Here is a 15994-nt window from a genome sequence, read left to right on the forward strand (position 1 = left end):
TTCCAAAAAGTAGCCACGGTGCAACAAACCAACAACTGCCAATTTTTGAGGCGGAAACAAAAAATAAAAAGTGAAAAGGACCTGTAGGTTCTTGCTGCACTGATGGCAAACAAAAATAACAGAACAAAACAAATGTTATTACATCCTATTGTATCATATTTTACCATAATGACCAGCTGACCTTTTCTAATAATATGGTGAAAAACTCTATGGGATAGGGAGCCTACATTTCGCCCGGAGAAGGCGCGACATGTAGGCTCCCTGAAGTTTTGATCTTGCCAGCGCAATCTCTCGGTCGCACACTTTACAACGCCACCGCTACTCTTATTTCCGTTGCACTGTGGAAAGTACAGTCACAGAACAACTATACAAACTTAGAGAAGGGAAACTGTACCTTCCACAATGCTACGGAAATAAGCGTAGCGGTGGCGTCGTGAACTAAAGTATGTGACCACAGGTGGCGCTGTACAACAGGAAACGGAAACGGGGTTTTGCGCAGTATGGTCTCTTGACCTACTGGGTTCTTGCTGCTGCGCATCGATCGTGCTCCCGCCAGTTAGGTTGCTGTGTGGCAAACGTAGCGCCTACATATGTATGTAGGCGCTACGTTTGCCACACAGCAACCAAACTGGCGGGAGCACGATCAAGGCGCAGCAGAATATATGTAGCGCTGAGTCATATCGAGTTAAGGCACACTCTGAACTGACTTTTAAGGGCATCCCGAGCGGTTTTTCGTTTATTACGCCGCCGTTACCCCGAGTTGTGCCGCCGCGCTCCAGCTGTTGCATTTCGTGTAGGGCTACTGACAGAGTGCGGTTTCCAGGTGGCACGATGGCCTCGACTGGAATAAACGCACACACCAAAGATTGAGTAAGCTTGAAAATATTTTATTTGCATTTTACAAGTACAACAAAAAGCGCATGTCTACGGATCCACACAAACGCGGTTACATAGTCAAGAAATGGCTCATTAATAAGGGTAGCACAACCGCACAAGAAAGAAGACCTAAGCTACAAAACGCACAGTCGGCTGCTAAACATAATAATTTCCCTGTCACCGCGTGTCACTTTTATACAACATCTTTAGAGCACTACCAGGCCGGGTAATTTGGCGGAAAGAACGCAACAGCTCACGGCCGTCTGCCTCTTCCTTACGGGTGTCATAATTATCCTAATCTCCGCATCAACGTCGTGCAAGTCCGCATACATGTATCTGTATATGAACCATATGTGCCAGCTTAATACATGTGCAGTGAAATTATGATAACCACTGCGTCTTATCAAACGTATTGGTTTTGCAAATGCGCATTACAGCTGACGGAACGACATACTGTAAGTGAAGCACAAGAGAACAAGGACAAAAGGAGGATGCAACACTTGAAGAAGAAGTGAAGAATTAGTAGGCGTACAGCAAACAAGCGATGACGGAGAACACACAATGATGCATCGGGTGTTCTGTGACATCGGTTTGCGTACTTACGGTGTTATGGAGATCAACGGCATAAAAACGTACCTTCAAGCGTACTCCCTCAACCTCCGCCGCATTCATTATGATAATCAACGCCTAAACAAAATGAGGCACTATGTTTTGCCAAGAGTAGACCTCTTCACAGCAAGTCTGTGTATTGACTCGCAGACGAAACCAGCATGCTTTCGAAAATGTTTTACCGCCGTAGTATTCGAACGCCAACGGCCAGGAAACACATCGATACCAATAGGCTGTCGGCGGTTAATCAAGTACAAAAACCTTGACGCTATGATTAAAAAGCAGCTTCAACAATCAAATTAAAAAAGATCAACTGCCTATTTGCCTGAGATAACAAAACATCCTTAGACACCTCGATTGTTTATGTCAATGGTTTGTGTAAAGTAAAAAATTCAGCATGTTCAGCGCCCCTAGCAGAAAAAGCATAAATTAAAGTATTTGGCCAAATTACAGTAGCTCCACTTGCGCGCTTACGCTGAAACACGCCTCGATTGATTTTTCGCCCTCTGTGGCGATTTGTTGAACTTGAGAGTGTGCGGGGCCTGGTACAGTTACCCTTCTCTAACTTGTATAGGTGTTCTGTGTGCAGGTCGCGGCGAGGGCGTTACAGCAACCTGGGTGACCGCAACACACCTGCTCGAACGACCTGGTGCGCGCAACGCCGGCCATATGTTTCGCTACGAACAAGCGTAGTACGTTGCTGACGTTCGTCAAGGTTGAAGTCAGACGGCACGCGGAACCCACGCCGAGCTGGCTTCATGCCGCTGTGTTATTTTTCGTAGTAGCAGTGACCTAGGACAGAGGGCTGTGACTGTGCGGTGTACCGTTCCAAGCACAATTAGTTCTAGCCGTTACCACAATTATGCATAAGACTGCCAGCTTCTGTCGACTACCGTCCTTGCTGTGCCGGAGTGTGCCAGCTGTTTCATCGCAGACCGCCACGCCGGTGTTGTCAGCGCTGTCTGACAAGTTTGTTCGTTTCGGTAATAATTTGGACTGACATTGTCTGGAAAAAAAAAAAAAGCAAAGGAAGAGTAGTTGTTGAAAAACTTAGTACTTAGCGTAATGCGACAAATACTTGCATTGCATGGGGCACTTTCGATCGCGAGCGAGGCCGATGTGGATCGAATTTCTCAATCGCAATTGGCTCACTTGCTCAGCCTGCGCAGAGGAGCCAATCGCGATGGAGAAATCCGATCCCGATTGCGATCGAAAGTGCACCGTGTGACGCCGCGGTGTTAGTTTTGAGATCAAACAGGGCTGCGGTAGGTTACCGGTTTCAAGTAAAGGTTACTGTTCCACACGTCCCAGCTTGCGGTCTAGCCACTTCAAAAAAAGAAAAAAAAAACGAAGTGTACGTATAAGTGCATCGATATAACGCCCGCTAATGATCGTCTGCGAGAGGCGTTTACAAATGTAGCGACATGCTTGTTCGTGTTTAGAAATGCGAGTTAAAACGTGGCGGAGCACGGAGACCCGCGTGCCGCCTTATTGAGTTCGTCTGGTGCATAGCAGTGCGCATGTGCTCCTTTCATTCATGATTTCCTACAGTGCTGCACTAACTGTGATATGCTTCACAAGTGAAGCCGGCTCTTTGCATCAGTACTGCATGGGTCTCGTCCTTGCAGTTGCCTTTTTCGTAACAAAGCATTTAATGTAAACTTTCGTGCGCAGTGCGGACGAACTTCGCCGTCTTTTCATCGTGTGCTGCTATTCTGGTGCTAGCATCAGCCTGTTCGGACTGGTTGAGTACTCCATCCGGAAAAGTGTAAATAACATTGTTAAATTCACTGTAAATAAATATGAAACAAGAAATTGATACGTTCATCATCAGAACAAGTCCTTTAACTCAGCAAGCGAAAATAAACCTAGGAGTAGTTTATTTATTATCATCATCAGCAGCATATTTATGTCCACTGCAGAAAGAAAGGCTCTTCCAGCAATAACCAATTACAGTGAACTCTCACTTGAGTGAACTTCAAGGGACCGAAGGCGATAGTCCGCTTAACTGAACATTAACTGAGCTGTAGACAGAGTCAAAAGTGTGAAATGCAATTTATGGAGTTAGGTAAATCAATACATACAAAGTGCGTAACAGTTATATTCCTGTATATCTCATTTTGACAAAAAATATATATATAATTTTCATTTGCACTGATGCACTTAAAGCACATGAAGTAACAAAGCTGTCCAGAGAGTCCATGTTTTTGTGCACTTCCTCTGGCACGCTTGTTGCTGAGGCAAAGTCTCGCAACTTTCCAAGGCATCCTACAGCCTCGGCTAGAGTTTAAGGATTTGAATCTGCCTCTGCAATTGCATCTTCTTCATCACACTCTTCTTCTTTGGGACGAACACTGGAAACAATTTCTGGATCTGATAGTTCAGCACAGGTAACAAGCTCACTGTCACACTGCACATAGTCTTCAACCGAAGTGTTGCTGTCAACATCCAGCTGGTGACAGACATCTGTGCACATCCTGGGGTCATTGCGCTATTGCTCATGCTTGGTTACCCCACACTGTGGGGAAAGGCAGGATTTATGCCAGTAGCTTTTTATTGTAGCCGGTGTGACTGCTACGCCTCTGTAGGGGTGATTTGGGGGTAGTGAGCATCGGCTACACCAGCGCTGCAGAGTGCAAAACTCGGTTGAACTGATTTGAAAATTGAGCATGGGTCCACTGATCCAAGTTGTTCAACTGAAATATCCGCTATTTAGAAATTCGTGTAACTGAAAAATTTTTGCATAGAATACATAGGAAAATCGCCGGGTATTTTCTAAAAGGTTGTTATTCTTAAATGTTCATTAAACCGACGTTCGTACAACTGAGAGTTTACTGTACTCCTGTCTTGTGCCAGCTGGCCTCATATCATGCCCACAAATTCTCCAATTTTATCACACCACCTGATTTTCTGCCATTCTCGGCTTCCCTTCCCTTAGCACGCATTCTGTAACTCGATAGATTGCCAGTTACCTACCACAGAGTTTCTCACTATAACACCTAGAGGGAAACCTGGTGCCACCGTCTATGGGAGTTTCCTAAGGGGCGCTGTGCTGTCATGGGAATGATGGTATATATGTCTGTGAGTCTTATGTTGGCTGGTGTTGTAAGAGGCTTGATCTAAAACATGGATATGGCTACGCAAATAATGCATTCTTAAAGTAAAGTCTTCATAAGAGGTTTTCATTCATACACATTACACCTTCCAGTGAAGTTTACTCACCTGCAATGCATACCCAAGCGAAGAAAAGCAAGAACAGACGACAAACTTTCCCAAAGCGGGTGCGAATCTTGTCTGTCCTCCAACTTTATTTAGCGGCCAGCTGATACTTTTTACGTTTCATATAATTGTAAATGCAATAACAAATTCTCATAATTAAACAAAACATTTTTTTTGTGTAATAATAAAGCTAAAACAGATTTTTTCCTGCTGTTTTAGTAGAAAATGAATCATTGTGACAGACAGAACGGTGTTTTCCAGGCGCGTCTTCAACGTGTCCTGGCTCTCCAAGAATGATGTCAATCCGAAGTCACAATATACCGGCATTCCCATGTATGCCACAGCGCAGCAGCGCCAGATTTCCCTTAAGGTAATGTAGTGAGAAACTATTATGTTACCTTCCCTATGAATCACATGTACTGCCCACCTCCATTTTTTCCTCTTTAGATCAGCTAGAATATTGCCTGCCCCCATTTTGTTCTCTAATCCACACCACTGTTTTCCTGTCTCTTTGTTTCTTCATATCATTCATTGCACAGTCCTTAACTTCGTCACAAGTTCCTTTTATTGTATTTGCTGTATATACAGACAGTTGGAAATGTGTTTTCATGGAGCAAAATGTTAACGAGTGGATAATCTGCTGGCAGGTGGCAGAGGTTTTTCAAAGTAGTTTTGCTGGCAGTTCAGCCTCATTGGTCAGCTGCAAGGTAAGTAAGAATTTTTGCAAGTACAAAGCGTAAACAATGTGTCATTATTTAGTACCTTTTGGCAGCATCTCAAGGACACCCAAGGGGAAAAGGGGGCACCAAAGTTGGGACTCGAACTGTTCTGTAGGTTGAGGGCTCACCAAGGCCTCTGCATGCCGGTGGTATACAATATCTTCTTGCGCACACCTTCCAGTACACTGCAGCCTTGGCAGCATCAACCCATGAACCACCCTGACTCCAACTTTGATCCCCCCACTGCCCCTCGGGTGCCCTGGAGATCCTGCACCACCTGCTTTATTTTAATCTCAGGTGCTCTCCTGAGACTTCTGTTTGCCGGTATTGTCTGACTCGGCCGGAATTTGTAATGTGACCATGGGTGGCCAGTGAGGATGAACTGCCAGCAAAATTTATTCCCAGTGACTGTGTCAGCTCCCAGCAGAATTTCCACTCTAAAAATGTTATGGTGTTCATGAAGAGCTCTGAGAAAAGAATTTTCTAGCAACTACTAGCGGGAATTTCGGAGTTGCTGTCTGCCATCATAGCCTGTGGATTTTTTTCTTACTTGAAGCATTGTTATAACTACACAGGCTCCAGTCACCCCAGTGGCCTACAAACACAGTCATGCAGGGGTCACCATCGCCTGAACCGCTACGCAGTTGGAGCAGGTGCCCTGTTGTCCGGTTACTTGCTCTGGAGGCAGCGTGCAATGTGGCTACCCATTGTCTCTGCCTCCACTGTTCCACCACCATCCACCCGGTTCAACTTTATCGCTGATGCTGTTGAAAAGACAGCGCCTGCTGTGGTCTACATCGAGATACTGGGCAGGCAAGAAATTCACGCAATTGCACCTGTGACTGGGATAAAAGAAAAGAAAGACGAGGGTTGTGGGAGAGGGGGATAGGTGGGTATTAGAGATCAGGCTGTTCAGTTCCTAGACATCGTTGAGAACCATGCTGGGAGCTATTATTATATGGTTTAAGGATAACGATGGCTCCCACATTCATCAATATGAGGATATGTAGGTGTCTATACTGTGAACCTCCCCAAATGTTGCTTGGGAGAAGGGGCTTTGAAGATTTCTAGGAAGAGTATTCATTACAGTGGGCCCTCAGAAATGGCTGCCCATATGAATTTTAAGTCGCCAGCCATTGATCAGAGAGTTGCATATTATGATCAAGGTCAGGCCATCTGTGTCTACTAAAACTACAACGCTCAGCTTTATTTTTAAACTTGTATACATCCAAAGCTGTGCACTACTGTAATTGATGCGACATATACCATGCTACACTCTAGATTCAATGTCATGTGTGATTTGTGCTTCTGTCTGCTTGAACCTTTCCATTCTTATGTTGTTTGCTGTTGAGACCCGTGATTTTCAAGTCCATTTAGAAAGTGCTTTAAATTGGGCTAGTTGAAGTTTCATTTTATTGTGCTAGCGTAGGGAAACAACTTGGATAAGGACGAACATAGAGGAACTTCAGAATAGTGTTTGCCTGAGCTCGTTGGTTGCACATAGCACAATTGGTTTCCAGCAGAACGTACTGACACAGAGGGGTGACACTAAAAAGTTTAACTGCAAACTGTCAATTGGCATTCATTTGAAAATGCAAGGTTGAAGAAAATATTTTGAAACAAAGATAAAAAACAGTCATCAATGTGGACCACATGACTTTGCCTTCAATTTCCGCTCACAAAATCCATTTCCTGCCTTGTCAAGCTGATAGAGCTCTGACACACTCATCTGCTGTTCCAGGTAACATGGGGAATGCCTCCAAAATTTCTCGTATTTCTTTTTTTATCTGTGATCGTCCTAAAATTGAAGTGTGGGTGAAAATAGGCTAAGATATGGCGCAGTGTCTGCCAGGTTTACAGGGACGTTAATGAGGCTGCATGTATACATACAGTCAAACCTCGTTAATATGTAGTCGGCCGGGAACGGCATTTAGGTACGTACTAAGCGATGTATGAATTAACCGCCAAGTCTCGTTCCTCTGTGTTCATCTTTGTTCGAGTTGTTTCCCTGAGCTAGCGCAATAATACCCGTCATACGGGCGCTCGAAAGTCCTTTGAGCAAAAAGACTGCTCCCGAAAAAGAGTTTCACCCACAGGCACACGGCAGAGAGCAATCTCTTTTTCAGAAGCGCCAATAAGCAAATGCATATTTTTCTGTCACCGAGCCTCATCATAAAAAATAATTGTATGTCTCGCAGGTGGTGTGGTAAGCACGGTAATGCTACTTTTCTTCTGTAATCTCGTAAGCAGGTCAAGCGGGTCTCGTAAGCAAGTCAAATGCTCTTTAAACTACTACAATAAATCTTTACATTAAAGTTTCTTAATCTGACATTAAATTTATTTGAAAACCATCTAATACAATAAGTTTTTACTTTATATTTTGAGATACATCAGTTTATTTTGAACGATTTTGTTTCAAACGCTTGCACTATGCTTTCGGTAGCGTGTCCAGAAGGAAACACTAAAAATAGATGGTCAGTGCCATGTGTCTGCTGCACAACACCTCTTCATTAAAAAGTCTTTCAATTTTGTAAAATACCACATACGTAAAAGAGTTTTTGCGTGCTCATGTGACAGAGGTATAAGATGGTTCATGCCAAACTTCACTACCCAGAACTTGGCATCTCAATGCTTTTAGAAAACATTGTAGCCTTTCAGTTTGGTTATAAATTTTTGCATAATATTAAAAGGGGGTGGGGAGGGTGCTATCTAGTTTTGAATGTTGTTTCTTTTCTGTCAATATGTTGTTTTGTCTGTGGTCCTTGCACCCTGAAAAAAAAAAAAGCCTGTTAGTGCAGCAGGTTTTGGTATTGTTCTTTTTTTTGTAATTTGTAATATTTTTGTCATGTTAGAGTCATCACACCCCTTGATGTAGTCATTTTCTAGCAGAAAAATTAATACATAGGTTCTCTTATTGTGTAAGCAACAATGCGTGACATCCAAAGAGGAATGTGTTCACGGCAACAAAATGGGCTGCATTGTAACTCTGTGCTATTTAAAATTTTATTCAGTTATTCATTCATTAATGTTTGCTTTATTATTGTGTTAAAAACGACTCAGTTACGCCAGCTCAGATGTCCCACTGTGATATACTCACTGATGTCACTGTGTGCATGTCGGCTTGAGATTTGGTGGCGAATGGACGTGCTTTTCGGGGCTTGTTCCATTCTTGGCAGGCGGCTGTCATGTGAGACCTCGTGACGTCAGCTCCGGTGTGGCACATACTATGTAGTGGTGCTGAGGTGCATTTTGGCTCCAAGATTGCAGTTTCTGTTTCAGCTGCTCTATGGATCCGTTTGCTTCTCTTTCATTTAGTATGTCAGTGGTCCCAACATGAAGTATTAGTTGGAGCCTAGCTGCAGATGGGTTTGCATGTGTGATCTCATTTTCAGCACGAAGAAGGGTCTCCTTTACTGTTGCCCTAGGTTTCGTAGTGACGCGAAGCCTCCAATCGCTGACTTCTTTATATAGCTGCCTCTTTAGGCGATGAGTGTCGGAGTCTCCGAGCACCACTGTGCATCTACGTTGTGGTAGTGTGTCCTTGGGTTGCTGCTCGGGTTGGTAATGTTTCTATGAAGCAGATTTCTGGCTTCTGTAGTGTGCTGCCAGATGTTCATTTGATAGTTGCACTGCGCGGTTGCTTTTTCCCATTTTAATCTATAGGCCTGCTTCGTTTTCCTCACTGGATTCTCCATTTTCTGTAGGGTAGTTTTTTTTTTTTCAGGGATGTGTTCTAGGCTGGAAAGCGGGTGGGCAATTCTGTTGTTTGAGGGCTTGGCCTCGTCTCCGGGCATGGCAGTGTCATTGTCGTCGGCCTGGTGGCATCGTATTGGTCTGAGGTTTTCAACGTAGTCTTGGGGAGCCGTCGCTTTCGCCAAGAGTTCTTCAAGTAAAATACATTCCGCATTGAGCTCATGAGTGAGTTTTTGTATTTCTGCCTTATTTGTAGCTTCAGCTGTTTGCCACTAGCATTTCATTGTTTCCACCAGCAGGTTAAACTCATCCCTCATTTTTCGTTCCTGCAATGCTACTGTGTTGTACAGTGCAGATAACTTGGTGCAGAAATTGCATGTGTATGTCTTCCCCTCGGCCTCTTCTAGACTAGTAAAAGAGGAGTCCTCCAAGTAGGTCCAGCCTTCACAGTTGCTGCATTGTACCATGCCCAATTCTTCCACTGCGGCGTCCGGCTCTTTCATTATGTGGTTGCGTGTTTTGGACATGCTGAAGTTAAGGGAGGGAGGGCTGTCTTTTCATTCAAAGTTTCAAATCGCACATTGCCATTTGCCCGGAATCTCCGCACGTACTCTAGTGGTGCCAGTGGTACCTACACTTTCCTCTAAGTGGCGATACTTTCCCTCAACTTGAGCTTGAGCTTTTGTGGTGGATGGACATGCTTTTTAGGACTCCACGGCGGCAACGAAATCATAAGTTTTTGTGCATGCTTTGAGCTTTGCTTCTGTTTTTGATTTGCTGATTTTTAAGCCTTTAAATAGTAATTGGGTGTCTCTTTTTTTTTTCTCTCGTATTTCATGTGCGCGGGTGTGTTTCGTGTACATTTGGGTTAGCAGGATGGTTAGAGCGTCCTTTCATGCCACTTGCTTCAACACGTGCAGCCGGGTGGGACGTTGAGTGTTTGTAGCCTTTAAATGGTAGCTTGGAGGTGGCAAAACTAATAGCTATTAGTGGTTTTACTGTGTGTGTTTTGGCAGGAAAGTAAGAGTGTGGCCATGTGGTTGAGTGTGTGCGAGAGCGTGTCATACCTTGGGTCTCCGTGGCATTTATTGCTTTTGAAACATTGATGAGACTTGCTTTGTAACATTTTGAGGATTTGGATCCTGTGCATATCGGTTTTTATCTAAAAGGCATGTGCTCTGCATTATTATAGTATTATAGTATTTGCATCAGAAAAAGCCGTGCAATACATGGCAAGAAAGCTGGGAAAGTGGGCAGGGTGCAGGGGGTCCCTCAAGGCAGATGATGGGACAGATGAGAATGGAGAGGGAATCGAGTCAACTGGCACACAATGTGATGTCGATACAAGGCTGCAGAAAATGGAGGCTTTCCAGGAAGAGCTTGTCAAACAAGTCGAAGAGCTCAAAAATGAGCTAAATAGGGAGCGTGATGCACGGAAGGTAGTTGAAAAAAAGACTTGAAGCAGCCGGGGAAAAGCTGAACAGGGCCGCCATTGTGAACGAGAATGGTCGGGACAATAGAATGCAGTCCCCCGATGTGACAGGAGAGGGAGTGCCAGCAAAGTACGTGAAATGCGTGAAACGTGGTTAAGGGTTAGCTGGAAAGAGTGGCACCTACCTTGAGGCCGCCACGTGGAAAATGCAGGAGCACAGGGGATGAAGCCCCTTGTCGAGTGCGAATCCTGCGAAAAAGAACAAAGGGAAGCAGGGAGAGGTAGGAGAGAGTGAAATGGTGATTATCGCCGGTGACTCAAACCTGGCTAGGTGTTCAGAAGCAATTGTGGAGAGGGTGAAAGGCGATAAAAGAGTGGCAGTAGGGGCATTTCCAGGCTGGGACCCTGGGTTCTGTGATGGAGCGAGTGAAAGAAAAACTCGCGGAAAATACCCACGTGCGCAACATTGTCATAGTAGCAGGTGGGCTAAATACGTCCTGAACAGGAAAGGGACAGGACTAGCCCAGCACTTGGCGAAGGGGGTGGACGACTTGCGTGAGCTATCCCCTCAGGTGCAGATCATGGTTTTCACGGTGCCGGAAGTGCCTGTACGTGACAGTCACGTACAAAGAGCCGTAGTGGCTGCTAATGAGGCGATATGGAAAATGAGCCGAGAGAAAGGCTTCGAGGTTGTCGATGTAAACAGGGAAGTGAAAAGGTGTGGTGGTTTTAAACGAGACGGGATCCACTTTAATTACAGGCTGGCACGGGAAGTGGGCTGGCGACTTGGTGGTCGCGCTGTTGCTTTTTTAGGGGACCCGCGGGCGCTCAGAAGACCAGAGTAGATGGTAATGAAGAAGGTCCCCAAGGGGAACCTCAGAAGAGCATTGCCTTCGATAACAGCAAAAGGAGGAAAGCAAGAGCACGCCATGCAATAGGCTAAATAAACTTGCAGGGCGGCAGAAGAAAGAAAAAGTGGGCAGAGATTGAGGAGCAGTTAAATAGAGAACAAATAGGGGTGTATGCGGTTACAGAAACGCACCTTAGAGACTCGGAAGAGCCGCCAGTAATTGAGAATTATGTTTGGGAAGAGTGCAACAGAACTAAGTCGGAAAGAAAGGGAGGGGGAGTTGGAATGCTCATCCATCAGGGAGCCAAATGAAAAAGAGTAAATTCAAAATGTCAAGAGCATCTTGGTTAGCAGGTACAATGAGTGGGGAAAAAAACTTGGCTGGGAGTTACGTATTTGCGGACCGGAAATAATTGCACAGAGAAGAATAGAGTTAGTGGAATGCATAAGTACTGATATTAAGGATTTCGGGAATGATGCTGAAATTATCCTATTAGGTGACATGAATGCCCACATAGAGGATTTAGATGGCCGTACCAATAACAACCGGAAATCAATGCTAGACCTTTGTGAGCAACATAACCTCATTATCGTGAATACAGGGCCTAAGTGTGAAGGGAAGATCACGTGGGAAGTGGGAAACCCGCAATCAACCATTGATTACTGTCTGATGAGAGAAGGAATTCATGATAATTTGAGACATATGGTCATTGATGAGGAAATGTATAAAAGCATAGGGAGTGACCATAAACGCATCATATTGAAAATACGATATGCAGTTGGGAAAGAGAGCAAGGAGTGCAAAATGGCCAGTCCAAATTTGAACGCTGAACAAATAACAAATATACTCACTAGAGTTGAGGAAGAACTTGGCAAGTGGCCAAGTAAAGAGTTGGAATACAGTGAGCTTCTAAGTGTAATAACAACAGAAATACGGAAATAGAAACAACATGTTCTTTGGAAAGGAAAAAAGAAACCGAAAAGCTGGTAGAACAGGCAGATACATGAAGCGATCGCCGAACGACAGAGAGCATGCCAAGAGCACAGGCAGGCAAAGAAGACGCAGTTACTGCAGGATGAAGTAGCCAGTACATGGGAAATATACCGGGAGAAAAAGTCTCTGCTTCAAATACTGATGCAAGCCAAGATAAAAGGTGAAAGTGAATGTTGGTTGTCAGAAATATGTGAGAAAAAGAAGGCTGCACCTAGAATATTTTGGAACCACATAAAATTATTTGGCAGGAAGTCAACAACAACAAGATATCGTAGGTAAAGATGGAAACGAACTCAAAGGGGAAGCGGCTTTAAATTACATCCGGAAAATACCAGCTGAATCTTTCCAAGGCAATCACGAGGTTGTACGTGAAGAAAAAGAGAGCGTGAAAGAGAACCAGATGGAAAAGGAGGTGATGCTGACAAATTTCAACTGGAAGAAAGCCAAAGAGAAAATTCCTAAGCGCACAGCCGCAGGGCTACACGAGGTTCCCGTTAGGCTGATTAATGAACTAGGACCAAAAAGTAAGGAAGCTCTGGGGAAAACAGTGGAAAAAACTTTAAAAGATAGACGAATACCAGACAGTTGGTGACAAAGTAGAATGAATTTCATCTATAAAGGTAAGAGGGAGAAAGACAGAATTCACTCGTGTAGATCGTTCACCATTACGTCGGTAATATACAGATTAGCAATGCAGGCAATCAAATTAAAGCTGCAAGCATGGGCAGAGAGTAATGGCATTTTGGGAGAACTTAAGTATGGCTTCAGAATAGGTAGGCGTTCGGATGATAACTTATTTGTTCTTACTCCGTGTATTGAAATATAGAGAGTAGAAAGCAGACCATTATATGTGGCCTTTTTAGATATTACAGGAGCATATAACAATGTAAACCGCAACCTTTTTGGCATATTCTGGAAGGGGAAGACTTAGGTGACGATTGTCTACAGGTTTTGAAAGAGATTTACCTAGAAAAAACCGTTTGCGTTCAGTGGGAAAGGATGAGAAGCGAGGAGAAAGTTGATATCAACAAAGGACTGAGGCAGGGGTGCCCTTTATCCCCACTGCTGTTTATGATGTACATGGTGAAGATGGAGAGGGCGCTAGAAGGAAGTAATATCAGGTTTAATCTTTCATAGAAACAGGCGGGTGCAGTATTAGAGCAGCAGCTTCCAGGTTTATTTTATGCGGACGACATTGTGTTGCTAGCTAACAAGCGAAGTGATTTGCAACGTCTGGCTAATATCTGTGGACAGGAAGGCAAGAATTTAGGTTTGAAATTTAGTGTTAGAAAATCAGGTGTTATGGTAGTCAATGAAAACAGTGAACAGACAGTGGCGATACAGGGCGAGGAAATACCTCGGGTAACAGAATATAAATACCTTGGTATATGGATAAATGAAAGCAGTAGATATATGGAAACACAGGAAAAAACAATAACAGTGAAGGGGAAGAGAAATGCAGCTATAGTGAAGCACAGAGCGCTATGGGGATACAATAGGTACGAGGTGCTCTGAGGTATGTGGAAAACTGTAATGGTTCCAGGACTTACTTTGGGAAATGTGGTTGTTTGCTTTAAATCAGGGGTACAATCAGGCCTTAATGGGAACCAAAGGTCAGTGAGACGCCTCACATTGGGCGCTCACGGGAAGACTACAAGTGAAGCTGTGCAGGGTGATGTGGGCTGGACTAGTTTTGAAGTGAGGGAAGCAGAGTAAAATTGATTAAGAACGACTGAGAAATATGGAAGAAGGTAAATGGGCTGGGAGAGTGTCGAGGTATCTGTACAGGAAAAACATTGATTCACAGTGGAGGAAAAGAACTATGAAGCTTACCAGCAAGTATGCGGCCTGTAGGGTGGGCAACACAGCAACAAAGAACGTCAAGCGGAAAGTCAGAGAGGCTGGAATAATCTCATGGGTGGCGGCAATGGAAAAGAAACCTGCCATGAGTAACTACTTAAGAGGAAAAAACGAAATCAGGAAAGAAACAATTTATGATAACTCAAAGGGAAGTTCATTACTTTTCGAAGCGAGATCAGGATGCCTTAGAATGCGCACCCATAAAGCGAGATATAAGAAGGAAGAAGAAGCATGTGCTTGCTGTGGTAAAGCTACGGAAACTATGGAGCATGTTTTTTTAGAATGTGAAGACGTCTACCCCGCGGTCGATTTAGGCACCACTCCCCTCCTTGAAGCCCTTGGGTTCAGCGAGAGCAGTAGAAAAGTAAACATGTCCGCAATAGGCATTAGTAAGGTGCGATTGGAGGACTGGTGGAAGAAAAGTAGGGAAGTGACAAAAAACGGAGGCGTACGAAAGCACAGTTCGAAATAGGGGATCAGAAAATTTGGTTGTGGGAGTTCACTGTTTTTTTTTATTGTTTAACCTAGGTAGGACATTAGGTAGTATAACAGAAAGAGCTTGGTGGCGCAACCCACCGCCCCGTTCCAAAGGGGACGCTCATAACATCCATCTATCCGGATAAAGTCAGAGCGGCGGATTCACTGCTGCAGCTGCTTTTTGGCCAAGTGCTGTAGACCGTTCGGGTATCTCGCGACATCACATTATTGTTGAATTCTCTGCTACTTGCAGTTTGTGCTAGTTTCGCGAGTCAGCAAAACCAACGCAGTGCTACGCGATAACTAAAACGCGAAAGCGTGGGCGGTGCGGAGTCGAGAGAAAACGAAACTGTTCGACTGCCCGTGTCGTTGTCAAAAGTAATTTGAACGAGTTCTTTTGTCTAAACATGAAATGGAACTGGACAAGTAGCATTTTATTTCGTCTTATAGTACAATATGATGATGTTTTGTGCAACGAGTGGTTGACTACTATTCATAGAATTTAACTGAGGAGTGCTTTCGTCACCGGGCAACTACTCGCGTTTCCCGGGGGATTCTCTAATCATGTGAATCATATACCTCAATTTCTCGATGAATATAAGGCTCTATTCTCGAGAATATTGACGCCTTAGAGATTCTCGAGCTCTAATCTATCACTTTATCTTGACATAATATTTGCCTTTAGTGCCCCTCTAGCTCCACTTGTCCTCATCTTGACAGTGTTTGGATGCGTATTTTCTGGCTCTGTTATGTGTATGAATGTAGCCTAAATGTACTTTTCAAATAATGAACAGGATAGCTTAGTGCTAATTTGTTTGTTCCACGTACGCCATGGTCCTCTTGTAAAAGTATTATAAGTACACGGCTGACTTTTCGGACTCCCGTGGGGCCGCGAAAACATCCGAAAAAGGGCAGTACGAAAAAACGAATGCGTGCCGTTTACTGCCGTTAAGGGCTCAAATCGGCACACGCACATCGAAATAGCCCTGAGGGCCTGCCAGTACACATATTAGGCGTATCAGTGCTCATAATGTGATAGGAGACGGCGAGTGCACGCGTGTCAAATGAAGGAATACGTACATACCGTGTCCCGTGACAATTGCCCCTTCTCACTCTCGGTATGCTTCACCGCGATACTTCGCGTATGCTTCACTGCGTAACAATGGTGTATTGAGGCAAAGCTGACTTTCAAAAAAAACCGGCGTTATGCAACGCGTTGTGCTTCCTGAACGCCCAAGACAGTGACGAGGATTACAAAGGCGGAG

At 44.3% G+C, this 15994-nt stretch overlaps 1 protein-coding gene across 2 annotated transcripts in view; it reads left to right on the forward strand.

Moving 5' to 3' along the window:
- The first annotated feature begins 2036 nt into the window (after positions 1 to 2036).
- HtrA2 (HTRA2-related serine protease) overlaps positions 2037 to 15994 on the forward strand; it is a 47961-nt gene continuing 34003 nt past the window's right edge. The window contains exons 1-3 of one of the 2 annotated variants that reach the window (XM_075677606.1): positions 2037 to 2468; positions 3160 to 3253; positions 5999 to 6236. In XM_075677606.1, coding sequence (XP_075533721.1) covers positions 6118 to 6236 — 119 coding nt within the window. In that variant the 5' untranslated portion in view covers positions 2037 to 2468; positions 3160 to 3253; positions 5999 to 6117. The remainder of the gene's footprint in view (positions 2469 to 3159; positions 3254 to 5998; positions 6237 to 15994) is intronic. The other variant, XM_075677605.1, reaches the window with a different exon arrangement.

This window comes from Dermacentor variabilis, unplaced genomic scaffold (assembly GCF_050947875.1).
Source record: "Dermacentor variabilis isolate Ectoservices unplaced genomic scaffold, ASM5094787v1 scaffold_13, whole genome shotgun sequence".
Lineage (NCBI taxonomy): Eukaryota > Metazoa > Arthropoda > Arachnida > Ixodida > Ixodidae > Dermacentor > Dermacentor variabilis.